General features: G+C 43.8%; 1 protein-coding gene across 1 annotated transcript in view; it reads left to right on the top strand.

Moving 5' to 3' along the window:
* Positions 1 to 21,206, top strand: part of cox10 (cytochrome c oxidase assembly factor heme A:farnesyltransferase COX10) — a 216,100-nt gene that overhangs the window by 13,410 nt on the left and 181,484 nt on the right. Inside the window, exons 2-4 of the mRNA XM_061931752.1 lie at positions 3,494 to 3,639; positions 3,703 to 4,021; positions 4,090 to 4,214. Of these exons, the coding sequence (XP_061787736.1) occupies positions 3,494 to 3,639; positions 3,703 to 4,021; positions 4,090 to 4,214 (590 nt within the window). The remainder of the gene's footprint in view (positions 1 to 3,493; positions 3,640 to 3,702; positions 4,022 to 4,089; positions 4,215 to 21,206) is intronic.

Here is a 21,206-nt window from a genome sequence, read left to right as displayed (position 1 = left end):
AACTATATGTATTAAACATACTTGTATTATCATTAAACAGCTTTAATTTATCAACAATATTAACTATATGTGTTAAACATGCTTGCATTATCATTAAACACCTTTAACTTGTTAACAAAAACATATATTTCATAAATAAGTAAATATAAATGATATATATGAATGAGGTAGATCCCCACGACTTGATCAATTGAAAAGTAGCTCGCCTGCAGAAAAAGTGTGAGCACCCCTGAGTTGCACCCATCTGAACAGGTCAGCCACCTGTTTAAAGCCCGATCACAGTTGAAATCTTGAAATGAAGGGCCTTTAATGGCCAAAACATTAACCTGGACAACATTTTAACAGCTGGTTGGCTCAGATTTTATTCTTTTCATTGCATTCACATGCTGCAGTGGACAGTGGACAATTTAGCTTCATTATTAATGCAGTATCTGAAGCACCGTCTCCACGTGTGTTTATTGACAACAGGGTTATAACCTGGACACGTTAGCTCGTCGGTATGGTAACACGTGACGTGACAACAGCGGCGGTGTTAATGAAGCAGTGTCAGGCTGCTCACCGCGTGAAACGCTCGGTGAAATCGCGGATTAACGTTAAATATATGACGAGCCGCGAGCGATGCAGCTATAACTTATCTACCTACAACCTATATTACCCTCGTATTTTGATTCGGTCGGTCCGTTCTTTTACTCCGCCGTCTTCTTCTCTTCTTAGTTATTATTTCTCCGGCTGTAGAAAAGAGCCGCTCACAGGGCACAGAGGAGGTGTCAGTGCGACACAGTTCGCGTATCGGTCACGTGACCAAAACAGCTCATGATCGGTCATGTGACTTTCTAAAAGCGGTACGCGCACCGACACAGGGTTTCGCTCTATGATGCATCGGTGTTGCCGGACCCATCACTACTATCTACCTATAACACCTGTCAAAATGAAGCAATGCTACCACGCTAGCAAGCGTTAGCTAGCCGGCTATGAGCCACCAAGCTGCTAACTGTCGCCAAAAGGCACCATTTAAGTTTTTTTCCCCATGGCATCCTGGATCAAGGCTTTCAGCAGCTTTTGGACGTTTGAGGTAGAAACGTAGGAAGCGCCATCATTATGAAAAGTAGCCGGCGAGTATTTTGATTCCGTCCGTCCCTCTTCTTCTTCTTCTTCTTCTGGCCCACCAGGTGAATTAAGTGCTATTGCATAGTGCATAGTAGGCTACCGCCACCTACTGCACCTGAGGTGTAACTACAAGCAACATTCACAGACAGTCCCATTGCTTTTATGAGCGGTCGACCGAGTCAAAACGCCGAAAAATCCATTTGTGGCGGACGTAATTCTTTCGTGGCGGGCCGCCACAAATAAATGAATGTGTGGGAAACACTGATTCTTGTTTGGTTTTGGTTCAAAGTGTGGCACATTATTAGTAAGAGTGTTAAAGTTGTTTTAAATGGCCACCGTCAGTGTAACCTGTGTGGCTGTTGACCAAGTATGCCTTGCTGTCACTTACGTGTGCAAGCAGAAGATGCATATACAGTGGGGCAAAAAAGTATTTAGTCAGCCACCGATTGTGCAAGTTCTCCCACTTAAAATGATGACAGAGGTCTGTAATTTTCATCATAGGTACACTTCAACTGTGAGAGACAGAATGTGGAAAAAAAATCCAGGAATTCACATTGTAGGAATTTTAAAGAATTTATTTGTAAATTATGGTGGAAAATAAGTATTTGGTCACTTCAAACAAGGAAGATCTCTGGCTCTCACAGACCTGTAACTTCTTCTTTAAGAAGCTCTTCTGTCCTCCACTCGTTACCTGTATTAATGGCACCTGTTTGAACTGGTTATCTGTATAAAAGACACCTGTCCACAGCCTCAAACAGTCAGACTCCAAACTCCACTATGGCCAAGACCAAAGAGCTGTCGAAGGACACCAGGAAAATAATTGAAGACCTGCACCAGACTGTGAAGAGTGAATCTACAATAGGCAAGCAGCTTGGTGTGAAAAAATCAACTGTGGGAGCAATTATCAGAAAATGGAAGACATGCAAGACCACTGATAATCTCCCTCGATCTGGGGCTCCACGCAAGATCTCATCCCGTGGGGTCAAAATGATCATGAGAACGGTGAGCAAAAATCCCAGAACCACACGGGGGGACCTGGTGAATGACCTGCAGAGAGCTGGGACCAAAGTAACAAAGGTTACCATCAGTAACACACTACGCCGACAGGGAATCAAATCCTGCAGTGCCAGACGTGTCCCCCTGCTTAAGCCAGTGCATGTCCAGGCCCGTCTGAAGTTTGCCAAAGAGCACATGGATGATACAGCAGAGGATTGGAAGAATGTCATGTGGTCAGATGAAACCAAAATAGAACTTTGTGGTATAAACTCAACTCGTCGTGTTTGGAGGAAGAAGAATACTGAGTTGCATCCCAAGAACACCATACCTACTGTGAAGCATGGGGGTGGAAACATCATGCTTTGGGGCTGTTTTTCTGCTAAGGGGACAAGCCGACTGATCCGTGTTAAGGAAAGAATGAATGGGGCCATGTATCGTGAAATTTTGAGCCAAAACCTCCGAGAGCTTTGAAGATGAAACGTGGCTGGGTCTTCCAGCATGACAATGATCCCAAACACACCGCCCGGGCAGTGAAGGAGTGGCTCCGTAAGAAGCATTTGAAAGTCCTGGAGTGGCCTAGCCAGTTTCCAGACCTCAACCCCATAGAAAATCTGTGGAGGGAGTTGAAAGTCCGTGTTGCTCGGCGACAGCCCCAAAACATCACTGCTCTCGAGAAGATCTGCATGGAGGAATGGGCCAAAATACCAGCTACTGTGTGTGCAAACCTGGTAAAGACCTATAGTAATCGTTTGACCTCTGTTATTGCCAACAAAGGTTATATTACAAAGGATTGAGTTGAATTTTTGTTATTGACCAAATACTTATTTTCTACCATAATTTACAAATACATTCTTTAAAAATCCTACAATGTGAATTCCTGGATTTTTTTCTCCACATTCTGTCTCTCACAGTTGAAGTGTACCTATGATGAAAATGACAGACCTCTGTCATCATTTTAAGTGGGAGAACTTGCACAATTGGTGGCTGACTAAATACTTTTTTGCCCCACTGTAACAAGAGGCTGGGTTGGCACGCTGTTTATACAGATTGTAGAGGGCGCTAAATGCTGTACCATCATGGCACGCCCTTATTATTAATGTAAGGGTGAAAATCGGAGAATATTAATCCCGGGAGTTTTCTGCAAGAGGCACTGAAATCCGGAAGTCTCCCGGGAAAATCGGGCGGGGGGTCGGCAAGTATGTGGCTGAGCCGCATCAGACCGGAGCCGCGGGTTGCCGACCCCTGGCCTAGTTAATAAACACAACAGTACTCTGCAAACTTGTAGCGTTGATAAAATGGGCCATGTTCAGTTTAGGGTTTATATTTGTTATCAGTATGTTACAACTGTTTATGTGTAACGCTCAAGATTTGTCCTGTTTGTTTCTTGCAGGTTTGTTTGGAGTAAGCATACAACAAAAACTGGTCGGCCATCACGGACCGCGATGCAACCAGACCGCTCGCAGCCTCCTCCAGCTGCACAGAAGAGAGCCGTCACACTGGCTGACCTATCAGCATCTCATCTTCCTGAAACGGCAGGTAAGACACCGGGGTGGTTCTTTATCCAGTCTTTGTGTTCACACAGGTGTGTGTTCCCCGCAGTATGTGGCCAAGAACATCGGAGAGCTCCACCAGCGCGCCGCCCCCAAGCAGGCCCCCGCGCTCTCCGTGGTGGACGAGCCTGACGACGCCGTCAAAAGGCAGGTCCAGAGAGTTCCCGTCATCCAGTCGCCGGTTGCAGAGGAAGCGTCCGTCTCAGTCTCCGGCGCGGCGACCAAAACCTCGCAGGAGACGCCCCACATTCACATGGAGACGGACGAGGCGCGGGACGCTCGTCTGGACCGACAGTGGAAGCAGCAGAAGGTCGACGTGGCCGACCTGCCGGACGTCTACGCCCGGCTCACCAAAATAAAACTCACAGGTAGAGCGCACACAATCTAAAAACACGGTCATTATATTCTATTATGACTAATTATATTTACATTTCAGCACTCGTGGTTATGACTGCGGCTGCTGGTTACGCAATGGCCCCGGTGCCCTTTGACCCCGTCATCTTCTCGGTGTCGTGCCTGGGAACGGGTCTGGCCTCCTGTGCAGCCAACTCCATAAACCAGGTAAGCAATGCGGTCAAATCACTGTCATGTCTGCTTGAACACAGCAACAATACTTTTTACGCGTGTCTGTCATGGAACACAATTCATATCCTGCATAGTTTTTCAAAGTAATTCATGTACAGTGGGTCTTCTGGGAAATTGCACCTTTTAACAAATTAAAGGAAATAGAAATGATCAATACACCGTATATGGTGGGGATGGTGTTCTGCTGACCTCGACTGCGGATGTTGTGGATCGGTGGAGAGAATACTTCGAAGACCTCCTCAATCCTACCAGCACGTCTTCCTATGAGGAAGCAGTGCCTGGGGAATCTGTGGTGGGCTCTCCTATTTCTGGGGCTGAGGTTGCCGAGGTAGTTAAAAAGCTCCTCGGTGGCAAGGCCCCGGGGGTGGATGAGACCCGCCCGGAGTTCCTTAAGGCTCTGGATGTTGTGGGGCTGTCTTGGTTGACAAGGCTCTGCAACATCGCGTGGACATCGGGGGCGGTACCTCTGGATTGGCAGACCGGGGTGGTGGTTCCTCTCTTTAAGAAGGGGAACCGGAGGGTGTGTTCCAAACTATCGTGGGATCACACTCCTCAGCCTTCCCGGTAAGGTCTATTCAGGTGTACTGGAGAGGAGGCTACGCCGGATAGTCGAACCTCGGATTCAGGAGGAACAGTGTGGTTTTCGTCCTGGTCGTGGAACTGTGGACCAGCTCTATACTCTCGGCAGGGTCCTTGAGGGTGCATGGGAGTTTGCCCAACCAGTCTACATGTGCTTTGTGAACTTGGAGAAGGCATTCGACCGTGTACCCCGGGAAGTCCTGTGGGGAGTGCTCAGAGAGTATGGGGTAGCGGACTGTCTTATTGTGGCAGTTCGCTCCCTGTATAATCAGTGTCAGAGCTTGGTCCGCATTGCCGGCAGTAAGTCGGACACGTTTCCAGTGAGGGTTGGACTCCGCCAAGGCTGCCCTTTGTCACCGATTCTGTTCATAACCTTTATGGACAGAATTTCTAGGCGCAGTCAGGGCGTTGAGGGTATCTGGTTTGGTGGCTGCAGGATTAGGTCTCTGCTATTTGCAGATGATGTGGTCCTGATGGCTTCCTCCGGCCAAGATCTTCAGCTCTCACTGGATCGGTTCGCAGCCGAGTGTGAAGCGACTGGGATGGGAATCAGCACCTCCAAGTCCGAGTCCATGGTTCTCTCCCGGAAAAGGGTGGAGTGCCATCTCCGGGTTGGGGAGGAGATCTTGCCCCAAGTGGAGGAGTTCAAGTACCTCGGAGTCTTGTTCACGAGTGGGGGAAGAGTGGATCGTGAGATCGACAGGCGGATCGGTGCGGCGTCTTCAGTAATGCGGACGCTGTATCGATCCGTTGTGGTGAAGAAGGAGCTGAGCCGGAAGGCAAAGCTCTCGATTTACCGGTCGATCTACGTTCCCATCCTCACCTATGGTCATGAGCTTTGGGTCATGACCGAAAGGACAAGATCACGGGTACAAGCGGCCCAAATGAGTTTCCTCCGCCGAGTGGCGGGGCTCTCCCTTAGAGATAGGGTGAGAAGCTCTGTCATTCGGGGGGAGCTCAAAGTAAAGCCGCTGCTCCTCCACATGGAGAGGAGCCAGATGAGGTGGTTCGGGCATCTGGTCAGGATGCCACCCGAACGCCTCCCTAGGAAGGTGTTTCGGGCACGTCCGACCGGTAGGAGGCCACGGGGAAGACCCAGGACACGCTGGGAAGACTATCTCTCCCGGCTGGCCTGGGAACGCCTCGGGATCCCCCGGGAGGAGCTGGACGAAGTGGCTGGGGAGAGGGAAGTCTGGGCTTCCCTGCTTAAGCTGCTTCCCCCGCGACCCGACCTCGGATAAGCGGAAGAAGATGGATGGATGGATGGAGAAATGATCAATTCCAGGACCCAACTGTGGCTATCCAGAAGCCTCTTTCTTTTTTTTTTTTACTATAAAGAGAATGTTTTGAGTGACATCATAACTTGAGCCGTCAAAAACAAAAACCCAGTTAACTCAAGTAACTAGATGAGGCAATTCCTGAATGAATTGTGTGTGGATTTTCCAATGCTGAAGTTGAACTGAAATGCTGACAGAATGTAGTATGAATGGAAGAATAGTTTGAATGTTGAAGAGTTTGAATTTCCAGGAAAACCGGAGTTTTGTTTGGAACTTGGGAAAGTGTTAGTTTGAATGTCCAGGATGAGTGGAATGTGTTTGGAATGGTTTGCATAGGTTGAAAAATGTGGGAATTGTGCAACTTAGAAAAAGGTCCCATTCATTTCAATGGGAACTTCCTGGACATTTGGAAAAGTGGGATTTTTTTGGAAAACGATACGGAGCACAGTGTTTCCCACAGGACAGGCATCTATTTGTGGTGGTGTGGTCGGGGGGCGGGGGGTGACGGCGGCAGCGGCGATGACCAAGAAGAACACGGAGTTGGAATATAAGTACAACACTTTATGTACATATTTAGCTCATTAAAATTACCGACAGGAAGGCGAGAAACACTTTATTTCAACAGACTCTGGCGCCGTACCTGTCGTCAAAACTCCAAAGACCCACTGCACAGTTGCGCTAACAAAATAAGAGTCTCAGAAAGCTGGCGTGCACAAGCTAGCAAGCTACGGAGTTTGCCGACAATGTATTTCTTGTAAAGTGTATACAAAGGAGTACAGAAGCTGGACAAATAAGATGCCAAAAACCCAACCACTTTCATGTGGTATTGGACAGAAAGGAGGACTTTTTTTCTCCTCCATTCGAAAATGCGGACATTATCATCACCACTGTCTGATTCCTATCAATGCAAGTCATCACAATCAGGTAATACACCAACTTATATTCTTATCTTCATGAAAGAAAGGAATCTATATGTGTTAAACATGCTTGTATTATCTTTAAACACCTTTAACTTGTTAACAATATTAACTATATGTGTTAAACATGCTTGTATTGTCATTAAACACCTTTAACTTGTTAACAATATTAACTATATGTATTAAACATACTTGTATTATCATTAAACACCTTTAATTTATTAACAATATGTGTTAAACATGCTTGTATTATCTTTAAACACCTTTTACTTGTTAACAATATTAACTATATGTATTAAACATACTTGTATTATCATTAAACACCTTTAATTTATTAACAATATTAACTACCGTATTTTCCGCACTATAAGGCGCACCGGATTATTAGCCGCACCTTCTATGAATTACATATTTCATAATTTTGTCCACCAATAAGCCGCCCCGGACTATAAGCCGCGCCTACGCTGCGCTAAAGTGAATGTCAAAAAAAACGCTGCGCTAAAGTGAATGTCAAAAAAACAGTCAGATAGTTCAGTCAAACTTTAATAATATACTGAAAACCAGCGTTCTAACAACTCTGTCCCAAAATGTACGCAAATGTGCAATCACAAACATAGTAAAATTCAAAATGGTGTAGAGCAATAAATAGCAACATAATGTTGCTCGAACGTTAATGTCACAACACACAAAATAAACATAGCGCTCACCTTCTGAAGTTATTCTTCATTCGTAAATCCTTCGAATTCTTCGTCTTCGGTGTCCGAATTGAAAAGTTGCGCAAGCGTGGGATCCAAAAATGGCCGGCTCCGCCTCGTCGAAGTCATCGGATTCAGTGTCGCTGTTGTTGTGCAGCAGTTCTGTGAATCCTGCCTTCCGGAAAGCTCGGACCACAGTTGTGACCGAAACTATCTGCCCAGGCATTTACGATCCACTGGCAGATGTTGGCGTATGTCGACCGGCGCTATCTGCCCGTCTTAGTGAAGGTGTGTTCGCCTTCGGAGCTGTGTGAAAAAAGCCACCCGGCCTCTTCGCGTAAACTTCCCTTAACCACTCGCTCATCTTTTCTTCATCCATCCATCCCTTCGAGTTAGCTTTTATGATGACGCCGGCTGGAAAGGTCTCTTTTGGATGGGTGGAAGTTAGCATGGCAAGCTAGAACCACAGTGAAGGATGACTCCTCATTCCCTGTGGTGCGAATATTCACCGTACGTGCTCCCGTTCCACAGTGCAGTTCACAGGAATATCAGTTGCTGTGAAATACGGTAGTAATCCGTGTGCGGATGGAGAGATTGCGTCTTTTTATGATCCGGATCCTTGTCGCGTAGTAGGAGCCATTTTGTGGTCTTTACAGATGTAAACAGGAAATGAAACGTACGGTGATATCCGCGCGTTTTTTCTTCTTCTTCCGGGGGCGGGTGAAGCGCTTCCTGTTCTATGGGGGCGGGTGAAGCGCTTCCTGTTCTATGGGGGCGGGTGCTTTCCTTGGCGGTTGCTTGCGTAGAAGAAGAAGCGCTTCCTGTTCTACCGGGAAAAAAGATGGCGGCTGTTTACCGAAGTTGCGAGATCGAAACTTTATGAAAATTAATCGTAATAAAGCGCACCGGGTTATAAGGCGCACTGTTAGCTTTTGAGAAAATTTGTGGTTTTTAGGTGCGCCTTATAGTGCGGAAAATACGGTATATGTGTTAAACATGCTTGCATTATCATTAAACACCTTTAACTTGTTAACAAAAACATATATTTCATAAATAAGTAAATATAAATGATATATATGAATGAGGTAGATCCCCACGACTTGATCAATTGAAAAGTAGCTCGCCTGCAGAAAAAGTGTGAGCACCCCTGAGTTGCACCCATCTGAACAGGTCAGCCACCTGTTTAAAGCCCGATCACAGTTGAAATCTTGAAATGAAGGGCCTTTAATGGCCAAAACATTAACCTGGACAACATTTTAACAGCTGGTTGGCTCAGATTTTATTCTTTTCATTGCATTCACATGCTGCAGTGGACAGTGGACAATTTAGCTTCATTATTAATGCAGTATCTGAAGCACCGTCTCCACGTGTGTTTATTGACAACAGGGTTATAACCTGGACACGTTAGCTCGTCGGTATGGTAACACGTGACGTGACAACAGCGGCGGTGTTAATGAAGCAGTGTCAGGCTGCTCACCGCGTGAAACGCTCGGTGAAATCGCGGATTAACGTTAAATATATGACGAGCCGCGAGCGATGCAGCTATAACTTATCTACCTACAACCTATATTACCCTCGTATTTTGATTCGGTCGGTCCGTTCTTTTACTCCGCCGTCTTCTTCTTCTTCTTCTTCTTCTGGCCCACCAGGTGAATTAAGTGCTATTGGCGGAGTTACAATGCATAGTAGGCTACCGCCACCTACTGCACCGGAGTTGTAACTACAAGGTACATTCACAGACAGAGTCCCATTGCTTTTATGAGCGGTCGAGCGAGTCAAAAGCCGAAAAATCCATTTGTGGCGGACGTAATTCTTTCGTGGCGGGCCGCCACAAATAAATGAATGTGTGGGAAACACTGGAGCATGAATGTCCTGAATGAGCTGAATTGGTTGGTGTTGGAACTGTTTAAATTGGTCAAGAAATGTTGAAGTAGTAACAGTTTTTTTAATTGAAAAATGATATTAAGGAATTTCCGGAAAACCGGGAATTTTTCAAGTTCTTAAACCAACTTGGTTTTAGTCTTGAACAAGAGGAATGTTTGGACAGTGGAACGGTTGAAATGGGTTGAAAAATGTGAAAGGTAGAGGACTTACTTTCTTTGGTGAGCCATTCTTGCACGGTATTGACCCTCTTTAATACTCAGGTATATTATTTATTGCTAGCCATTGTATTGGTGTGGGGCGTTTAGTGTGTTCAATTGTTGGCTAGCTTCCTGCCTTGCTAGCCGACCTCGTGGTGCTAAAGTGTCGCCTCGCAGTCCTTCAACAATACCTGAGTGTAGAAAAAAATAGTTAAAATGGCACATTAGTCCCCATATAAACTAGTTTGGAGTGTTCTAAATTACGCTAATTTGTGAATGGCGGGGTGGTACTTTTTTCCCCTTAATAGAACTCGGGCCACCTGCTGCATGATGTCAAGATGTCCGATAATGGCTTTTTTGCCGGTATTGTCCTTACTCTTAATTACCGATTCCGATATCAACCGATATATACAGTTGTGGATTTACAGGCATGTGATTTTTCCGTCTAAAGTCGGAATTCCGTCTTTTTTAATCTCGGGGAAAAAGAAAAAAAATATCTCCCGTTTTTCCGTTTTTTTTCCCGACCCTAAATCAAGATTCGAGACGTACCGTATTTTCCGCACTATAAGGCGCACCGGATTATTAGCCGCACCTTCAATGAATGGCATATTTCATAACTTTGTCCACCAATAAGCCGCCCCGGACTATAAGCCGCGCCTACGCTGCGCTAAAGGGAATGTCAAAAAAACAGTCAGATAGGTCAGTCAAACTTTAATAATATATTAAAAACCAGCGTTCTAACAACTCTGTTCACTCCCAAAATGTACGCAAATGTGCAATCACAAACATAGTAAAATTCAAAATAGTGCAGAGCAATAGCAACATAATGTTGCTCGAACGTTAATGTCACAACACACAAAATAAACATAGCGCTCACTTTCTGAAGTTATTCTTCGTTCGTAAATCCTTCGTCTTCGGTGTCCGAAGTGAAAAGTTGGGCAAATGTGAGATCCAAAATGGCCGGTTCCGTCTCGTCTAAGTCATCGGAGTCAGTGTCACTGTTATCCAGCAGTTCTGTGAATCCTGCCTTCCGGAAAGCTCGGACCACAGTTGTGACCGAAATATCTGCCCAGGCATTTACGATCCACTGGCAGATGTTGGCGTCGTCTGGCGCTGCCTCCCTGTCTTAGTGAAGGTGTGTTCGCCTTCTGTCATCCATTGTTCCCACGCAGTTAGCAGTCTAGCTTCGAATGCCCTGTTGACACCAATATCTAGCGGCTGGAGGTCTTTTGTCAATCCACCCGGAATGACGGCGAGTATTGAATTAAGCGCGTAAGCGTGTCTCTTAATGTGATGTTATGAGCTAGCAAATATAACAACTACACTACCCAGCATGCAACGATAGTTACGAGCATGCGCGGTAGCCCAGAGAAGCGTTGTTGTATGCTGGGAGTTAGAATGTGGTTATGAGCACGCTGTGAGTAAACGTTGAGAACTCAGTTAACACGCCTCGTCTGCATTATTTATAATTAGACAGACAACACACTTAATAGGAGCCATTTTGGGGTCTTTACATAAACACACAAATGGAAATGAAACGTCACATATCCCAGCATGCACCGCGCGCTTCTTCTTCTTCCGGGGGCGGGTGGTTGCTTACAGTACAAGAAGAAGCGCTTCCTGTTCTATGGGGGCGGGTGCTTACCTTGGCGGTTGCTTGCGTAGAAGAAGAAGCGCTTCCTGTTCTACCGGGAAAAAAGATGGCGGCTGTTTACCGAAGTTGCGAGACCGAAACTTTATGAAAATGAATCTTAATATTTATCCATATATAAAGCGCACCGGGTTAAAAGCCGCACTGTCAGCTTTTGAGTAAATTTGTGGTTTTTAGGTGCGGCTAATGGTGCGGAAAATACGGTAGTTTATATTACGCCGTAGTTGATTGGTCGATATGTTCCTTGTGACCAATCAGGACATCTGTTTTGAATGATGACGTTAATAACGTCATCATTCATAATGGTTATTACCGCCATTTTCCATATGTGAACATGTCGCCAAAAACATATGAAAAAACTTGAAGCAAGGTATGTTCTATTAATGATGTTTTCATGTCTTTAAACACTAAAATATTTTCTTCAAATGGTGCTGTCTTTGTCATTTTAGCATGTTAAATTGGTGAAACCCCCCCCCCCCCCCTTTCGTCCCCCAGAATCTTTTCAGTCTTTTTCATTGTGGTCAAATCTCATGCCTGGGATTTAACACATTATTATGCCTAATTTTGTTGTGATGCCCCGCTGGATGCATTAAACAATGTAACACGGATTTCTAAAATAAATCAACTCAAATTATGGAAAAAATGCCAAAATGGCACTGCCATATTTATTATTGAAGTCACAAAGTGCATTTTTTTTTAACATGCCTCAAAACAGCAGCTTGGAATTTGGGACATGCTCTCCTGGAGAGGTTGGGGGTGAGGAGGGTATATTGTAGCGTCCTGGAAGAGTTAGTGCTGCAAGGGGTTCTGGGTATTTGTTCTGTTGTGTTACGGTGCGGATGTTCTCCCGAAATGTGTTTGTCATTCTTGTTTGGTGTGGGTTCACAGTGTGGCACAAATGTGTAACAGTGTTAAAGTTGTTTATGTTTTGGGACGGCGTGGCGCAGTGGAAGAGTGGCCGTGCGCAACCCGAGGGTCACTGGTTCAATCCCCACCTAGTACCAACCTCGTCATGTCCGTTGTGTCCTGAGCAAGACACTTCACCCTTGCTCCTGATGGCTGCTGGTTAGCGCCTTGCATGGCAGCTCCCTCCATCAGTGTGTGAATGTGTGTGTGAATGGGTAAATGTGGAAGTAGTGTCAAAGCGCTTTGAGTACCTTGAAGGTAGAAAAGAGCTATACAAGTACAACCCATTTATTTATTTATTATAAAGGAGCCATCGCACTAAAAAAGGTTGGACATAAGGTTAGAAAAAAACAGGAATTCCTGGAAATTTGTGGAATGTGGAAAAATGGATGTTTGAATTTCCAGGATGTGTTGAAGGTGGAATGGTTTGAATCGGTTGAAAAATGTGGGAATTGTGACACTTGGAGAAAGGTCCCATTCATTTCAATGGGAACTTCCTGGACATTTGGGAATTTGGGGAAAAGTGGGATTTTTTTGGAAAACGGTACGGAGCATGAATGTCCTGAATGAGCTGAATTGGTTGGTGTTGGAATTGTTTAAATTGGTCAAGAAATGTTGAAGTAGTACCGTATTTTCCGCACTATAAGGCGCACCGGATTATTAGCCGCACCTTCAATGAATGGCATATTTCATAACTTTGTCCACCAATAAGCCGCCCCGGACTATAAGCCGCGCCTACGCTGCGCTAAAGGGAATGTCAAAAAAACAGTCAGATAGGTCAGTCAAACTTTAATAATATATTAAAAACCAGCGTTCTAACAACTCTGTTCACTCCCAAAATGTACGCAAATGTGCAATCACAAACATAGTAAAATTCAAAATAGTGCAGAGCAATAGCAACATAATGTTGCTCGAACGTTAATGTCACAACACACAAAATAAACATAGCGCTCACTTTCTGAAGTTATTCTTCATTCGTAAATCCTTCGTCTTCGGTGTCCGAAGTGAAAAGTTGGGCAAATGTGAGATCCAAAATGGCCGGTTCCGTCTCGTCGAAGTCATCGGAGTCAGTGTCACTGTTCAGCAGTTCTGTGAATCCTGCCTTCCGGAAAGCTCGGACCACAGTTGTGACCGAAATATCTGCCCAGGCATTTACGATCCACTGGCAGATGTTGGCGTCGTCTGGCGCTGCCTCCCTGTCTTAGTGAAGGTGTGTTCGCCTTCTGTCATCCATTGTTCCCACGCAGTTAGCAGTCTAGCTTCGAATGCCCTGTTGACACCAATATCTAGTGGCTGGAGGTCTTTTGTCAATCCACCCGGAATGACGGCGAGTATTGAATTAAGCGCGTAAGCGTGTCTCTTAATGTGATGTTATGAGCTAGCAAATATAACAACTACACTACCCAGCATGCAACGATAGTTACGAGCATGCGCGGTAGCCCTGAGAAGCGTTGTTGTATGCTGGGAGTTAGAATGTGGTTATGAGCACGCTGTGAGTAAACGTTGAGAACTCAGTTAACACGCCTCGTCTGCATTATTTATAATTAGACAGACAACACACTTAATAGGAGCCATTTTGGGGTCTTTACATAAACACACAAATGGAAATGAAACGTCACATATCCCAGCATGCACCGCGCGCTTCTTCTTCTTCCGGGGGCGGGTGGTTGCTTACAGTACAAGAAGAAGCGCTTCCTGTTCTATGGGGGCGGGTGCTTACCTTGGCGGTTGCTTGCGTAGAAGAAGAAGCGCTTCCTGCTCTACCGGGAAAAAAGATGGCGGCTGTTTACCGAAGTTGCGAGAACGAAACTTTATGAAAATGAATCTTAATATTTATCCATATATAAAGCGCACCGGGTTAAAAGCCGCACTGTCAGCTTTTGAGTAAATTTGTGGTTTTTAGGTGCGGCTAATGGTGCGGAAAATACGGTACAACCCATTTATTTATTTATTATAAAGGAGCCATCGCACTAAAAAAGGTTGGACATAAGGTTAGAAAAAAACAGGAATTCCTGGAAATTTGTGGAATGTGGAAAAATGGATGTTTGAATTTCCAGGATGTGTTGAAGGTGGAATGGTTTGAATCGGTTGAAAAATGTGGGAATTGTGACACTTGGAGAAAGGTCCCATTCATTTCAATGGGAACTTCCTGGACATTTGGGAATTTGGGGAAAAATGGGATTTTTTTGGAAAACGGTACAGAGCATGAATGTCCTGAATGAGCTGAATTGGTTGGTGTTGGAATTGTTTAAATTGGTCAAGAAATGTTGAAGTAGTAACAGTTTTTTTAATTGAAAAATGATATTAAGGAATTTCCGGAAAACCGGGAATTTTTCAAGTTCTTAAACCAACTTGGTTTTAGTCTTGAACAAGAGGAATGTTTGGACAGTGGAACGGTTGAAATGGGTTGAAAAATGTGAAAGGAGCCATCGCACTAAAAAAGGTTGGACATAAGGTTAGAAAAAAACAGGAATTCCTGGAAATTTGTGGAATGTGGAAAAATGGATGTTTGAATTTCCAGGATGTGTTGTTTATTGTTTATTGAATGGATCCCCATTAGCTGACGCCAAGGCGACTGCTAGTCTTCCTGGGGTCCATATAGGAGCATACAAAATGAAAAATGCAAAGAATACATGCAATAACAGACATTATACAATGGAAAAATACAACATAAGATAAAAAGCTAGTTAAAACCAGTATTAAAAATTCCCGTCATGTGGGCAGCTGCAATAGGTGTATCTTCAAAGCTGTCTTGAATGACTATTTACTTTGTGAGAGATTAATGTGAGATGGCAACCCATTCCAAAATGATGTACATCTATACATGACTGTATGTTTGAGGAGACTGGTCCTGGGAGCAGGAAGTGCCAAATAGCCATTGCTGGCATTCCTAGTGTCATGAATATGTGTGTTAGTTGATTTTAAAAACTGTTTGTAAAAGTAATCTGGTGATTGATCTAAAATGATAGTTCTAAAGAACATAATGAGACTACAATGCATCTTTTGTTCAACAGACAACCAGGACAGGCGTGAATGCATAAATGCAATATTAGTGTGCAAAGAACATTTAAGTACCAGTCTAGCCGCTCTGTTCTGAACAAGTTGCAGTTTGTTCAGGTCAGACTTAGTCGTAGCGGACCATATTATAGGACAGTAATGAAGATGACAGAAAACCAAGGACTGTATGACTTGAGCCATTGTTGAGGATGTCAAGAAGGTGGAGCACTTCCTGACCATGGCTAAACCTCTTCCCATTCTCATTGAAATACCATTAATATGATCGGACCATGACAGTTGAACGTCTAATAGCACACCAAGCAATTTTGCTTTTTTGACCTGCTCAATACGTATGTCTGACATTAAAATATGAAGCTGTGGGTCATCAACAAGCATATGCCTGGATCCAAAAAGAATGCTTTTTGTTTTGTCAATATTCACAACAAGTTTACTATCATTTACCCAGCGGGACACTCCCTCCAGGTCCTGATTTAAGTTGTTTTCTAGGTCATTTAAGGTAGAGGCAGTACTGTCATCTGCATACATAACCATATTGGTGTTTGTTGTAACACAGGGAAGATCATTAGTAAAAATAATAAAAAGTAAAGGACCTAAGCAGCTTCCTTGAGGCACGCCGCAGTAATTGTACTTGCGTTCAGATAGGCCACCATTAAAACACACTCTCTGTGATCTTGCTGATAGATAGCTCAACATCCAAGAAAGTGACATACTATTAAAACCACATTTTCTCAGTTTGGAGATCATTATGTTGTGATCTATGACATGGAATGCCGCACTAAAGTCAATCAGGACAGTACCAACCATCTTCTTGACATCCATTTGTGACAGCCAGTCATCAGTCAGCTGAGCTAGAGCAGTAGATGTTGAGTGACCTTGCCTATAAGCATGCTGGGAACCCGACATCAGTTTGTTGTAGGTAAAGTAATCTTGAATTTGTTTGAAAACAACTTTTTCCATCAATTTACTAAGAACAGGAAGTATGCTTATTGGTCTACTGTTTTTACCAGTAAAATCTTTATTTTTGTCCTTGGGTAGAGGGATGACCTTGGCCTCCTTCCAAACCCCAGGAAAGACTCCATATCTTAATGATTTATTAAATATATGACAAATCGGAGTTGATACATGGCATGCCGCAATTCTTAACAATTTGCCATCTAGCATGTCCGTCCCAGCAGGTTTATCAGATGGCAGTGATAACAACAATTTCTCAATATCAGAACTACTAACTGGTACAAAATCGAATCTGCAGTTTTTACCCTTCATTATATGATTTTCAATTAATGTGCATGAGGAGGAGCCATCAGAAGGCGTCATATTCACTCTCAGATTTTCCACCTTGTTTGTGAAGTAATTATTAAAATATGTGGCAATTTCCATTGGCTTAGTCAGGTAAGCTCCATCAACTTCTGTTGAAGGTGGAATGGTTTGAATCGGTTGAAAAATGTGGGAATTGTGACACTTGGAGAAAGGTCCCATTCATTTCAATGGGAACTTCCTGGACATTTGGGAATTTGGGGAAAAGTGGGATTTTTTTGGAAAACGGTACGGAGCATGAATGTCCTGAATGAGCTCAATTGGTTGGTGTTGGAATTGTTTAAATTGATCAAGAAATGTTGAAGTACCGTATTTTCCGCACTATAAGGCGCACCGGATTATTAGCCGCACCTTCAATGAATTACATATTTCATAACTTTGTCCACCAATAAGCCGCCCCGGATTATAAGCCGCGCCTACGCTGCGCTAAAGGGAATGTCAAAAAAACAGTCAGATAGTTCAGTCAAACTTTAATAATATATTGAAAACCAGCGTTCTAACAACTCTGTCCCAAAATGTACGCAAATGTGCAATCACAAACATAGTAAAATTCAAAATGGTGTAGAGCAATAGCAACATAATGTTGCTCGAACGTTAATGTCACAACACACAAAATAAACATAGCGCTCACCTTCTGAAGTTATTCTTCATTCGTAAATCCTTCGAATTCTTCGTCTTCGGTGTCCGAATTGAAAAGTTGCGCAAGCGTGGTATCCAAAATGGCCGGTTCCGTCTCGTCGAAGTCATCGGAGTCAGTGTCGCTGTTGTTCTGTGAATCCTGCCTTCCGGAAAGCTCGGACCACAGTTGTGACCGAAATATCTGCCCAGGCATTTACGATCCACTGGCAAATGTTGGCGTATGTCGTCCGGCGCTGTCTGCCCGTCTTAGTGAAGGTGTGTTCGCCTTCGGAGCTGTGTGAAAAAAGCCACCCGGCCTCTTCGCGTAAACTTTCCTTAACCACTCGCTCATCTTTTCTTCATCCATCCATCCCTTCGAGTTAGCTTTTATGATGACGCCGGCTGGAAAGGTCTCTTTTGGCAAGGTCTTCCTTTTGAATATCACCATGGGTGGAAGTTAGCATGGCAAGCTAGAACCACAGTGAAGGATGACTTCTCATTCCCTGTGGTGCGAATATTCACCGTACGTGCTCCCGTTCCACAGTGCGGTTCACAGGAATATCAGTTGCTGTGAAATACGGTAGTAATCCGTGTGCGGATGGAGAGATTGCGTCTTTTTATGAACCGGATCCTTGTCGCTTAGTAGGAGCCATTTTGTGGTCTTTACAGATGTAAACAGGAAATGAAACGTACGGTAATATCCGCGCGTTTTTTCTTCTTCTTCCGGGGGCGGGTGGTTGCTTACAGTAGAAGAAGAAGCGCTTCCTGTTCTATGGGGGCGGGTGCTTTCCTTGGCGGTTGCTTGCGTAGAAGAAGAAGCGCTTCCTGTTCTACCGGGAAAAAAGATGGCGGCTGTTTACCGAAGTTGCGAGATCGAAACTTTATGAAAATGAATCGTAATAAAGCGCACCGGGTTATAAGGCGCACTGTCAGCATTTGAGAAAATTTGTGGTTTTTAGGTGCGCCTTATAGTGCGGAAAATACGGTAGTAACAGTTTTTTTAATTGAAAAATGATTTCAGTACCCATCCTACTCACATGGCATGATGTTTTTTTTTTTTTTTTAGAATTTAGTAGGCATATTCCACCCAAATATATTCAGATTGAATTCCGAGATGCTTTGAAGACGTGTGCTATACTTAGTAGCCGTCAGACGCTGCAGACAACTTCTTGTCTTCTTGAAACTCCTTTTTTTTGTGCGAGCATCTGAAGATGGCTGTCATTATTGCCAGCCTGAAAGCTTTTTTACTGCCCTAAAGGAAAGAGCGTCGGCGCTCACCGCCAACGCCAACGGTGGAGTGTTGACACACTACGTGCTAATCTGCGCCGTGACTTGAGAATGTTTGCGTAATGAGTGACCTCGCCCTCAGCCCCGGTTTGAACTCTGCTGAGTCGTGTCTTACCGGGCCTCTAATTTGTCGCTGGCTTTTATTACATGGCAGGTCACACAAAAATATTCTTCAACCAAAGTCCACCTTTGGACCTGAACTTCTTCTCTCTGGCCTTTCTTTTTCAAACACGTGCTTGCATTGAGTTTTTTTGTTGTCTGTGTAGGGTTGGGCGATGAAACAGTATTAAAGGGGAACATTATCACAATTTCAGAATTGTTAAAACCATTAAAAATCAGTTCCCAGTGGCTTATTATATTTTTCAAAGTTTTTTTTCCGAATTTTGCCCATCACGCAATATCCCTAAAAAAAAGCTTCAAAGTGCCTGATTTTAACCACCCGTCCATTTTCCTGTGACGTCACATAGTGATGCCAACACAAACAAACACAAGAACAGCAATCTATAGCGACATTAGCTCGGATTCAGACTCGGATTTCAGCGGCTTAAGCGATTCAACAGATTACGCATGTATTGAAACGGATGGTTGTAGTGTGGAGGCAGGTAGCGAAAACCAAATTGAAGAAGAAACTGAAGCTATTGAGCCATATCGGTTTGAACCGTATGCAAGCGAAACCCACGAAAACGACACAACAAAAATTAGAATATTTTGAAAAACTTGATTTATTTCAGTAATTGCATTCAAAAGGTGTAACTTGTACATTATATTTATTCATTGCACACAGACTGATGCATTCAAATGTTTATTTCATTTAATTTTGATGATTTGAAGTGGCAACAAATGAAAGTCCAAAATTCTGTGTGTCACAAAATTAGAATATTACTTAAGGCTAATACAAAAAAGGGATTTTTAGAAATGTTGGCCAATTGAAAAGTATGAAAACGAAAAATATGAGCATGTACAATACTCAATACTTGGTTGGAGCTCCTTTTGCCTCAATTACTGCGTTAATGCGGCGTGGCATGGAGTCGATGAGTTTCTGGCACTGCTCAGGTGTTATGAGAGCCCAGGTTGCTCTGATAGTGGCCTTCAACTCTTCTGCGTTTTTGGGTCTGGCATTCTGCATCTTCCTTTTCACAATACCCCACAGATTTTCTATGGGGCTAAGGTCAGGGGAGTTGGCGGGCCAATTTAGAACAGAAATACCATGGTCCGTAAACCAGGCACGGGTAGATTTTGCGCTGTGTGCAGGCGCCAAGTCCTGTTGGAACTTGAAATCTCCATCTCCATAGAGCAGGTCAGCAGCAGGAAGCATGAAGTGCTCTAAAACTTGCTGGTAGACGGCTGCGTTGACCCTGGATCTCAGGAAACAGAGTGGACCGACACCAGCAGATGACATGGCACCCCAAACCATCACTGATGGTGGAAACTTTACACTAGACTTCAGGCAACGTGGATCCTGTGCCTCTCCTGTCTTCCTCCAGACTCTGGGACCTCGATTTCCAAAGGAAATGCAAAATTTGCATGGTTGGGTGATGGTTTGGGGTGCCATGTCATCGGCTGGTGTCGGTCCACTCTGTTTCCTGAGATCCAGGGTCAACGCAGCCGTCTACCAGCAAGTTTTAGAGCACTTCATGCTTCCTGCTACTGACCTGCTCTATGGAGATGGAGATTTCAAGTTCCAACAGGACTTGGCGCCTGCACACAGCGCAAAATCTACCCGTGCCTGGTTTACGGACTATGGTATTTCTGTTCTAAATTGGCCCGCCAACTCCCCTGACCTTAGCCCCATAGAAAATCTGTGGGGTATTGTGAAAAGGAAGATGCAGAATGCCAGACCCAAAAACGCAGAAGAGTTGAAGGCCACTATCAGAGCAACCTGGGCTCTCATAACACCTGAGCAGTGCCAGAAACTCATCGACTCCATGCCACGCCGCATTAACGCAGTAATTGAGGCAAAAGGAGCTCCAACCAAGTATTGAGTATTGTACATGCTCATATTTTTCATTTTCATACTTTTCAGTTGGCCAACATTTCTAAAAATCCCTTTTTTGTATTAGCCTTAAGTAATATTCAAATTTTGTGACACACGGAATTTTGGATTTTCATTTGTTGCCACTTCAAATCATCAAAATTAAATGAAATAAACATTTGAATGCATCAGTCTGTGTGCAATGAATAAATATAATGTACAAGTTACACCTTTTGAATGCAATTACTGAAATAAATCAAGTTTTTCAAAATATTCTAATTTACTGGCTTTTACCTGTATGTACAGTGAATGTATATGTACATGTATGTGTATATGTATGTTTGTACAGTGAATGTATATGTACAGTATGTGTATATGTATGTTTGTACAGTGAATGTATATGTACAGTATGTGTATATACAGGTAAAAGCCAGTAAATTAGAATATTTTGAAAAACTTGATTTATTTCAGTAATTGCATTCAAAAGGTGTAACTTGTACATTATATTTATTCATTGCACACAGACTGATGCATTCAAATGTTTATTTCATTTAATTTTGATGATTTGAAGTGGCAACAAATGAAAATCCAAAATTCCGTGTGTCACAAAATTAGAATATTACTTAAGGCTAATACAAAAAAGGGATTTTTAG

Source organism: Nerophis lumbriciformis, linkage group LG39 (genome assembly GCF_033978685.3).
Source record: "Nerophis lumbriciformis linkage group LG39, RoL_Nlum_v2.1, whole genome shotgun sequence".
Classification (NCBI taxonomy): Eukaryota; Metazoa; Chordata; class Actinopteri; order Syngnathiformes; family Syngnathidae; genus Nerophis; species Nerophis lumbriciformis.
This window is presented reverse-complemented; position numbering and strand designations above follow the sequence as displayed.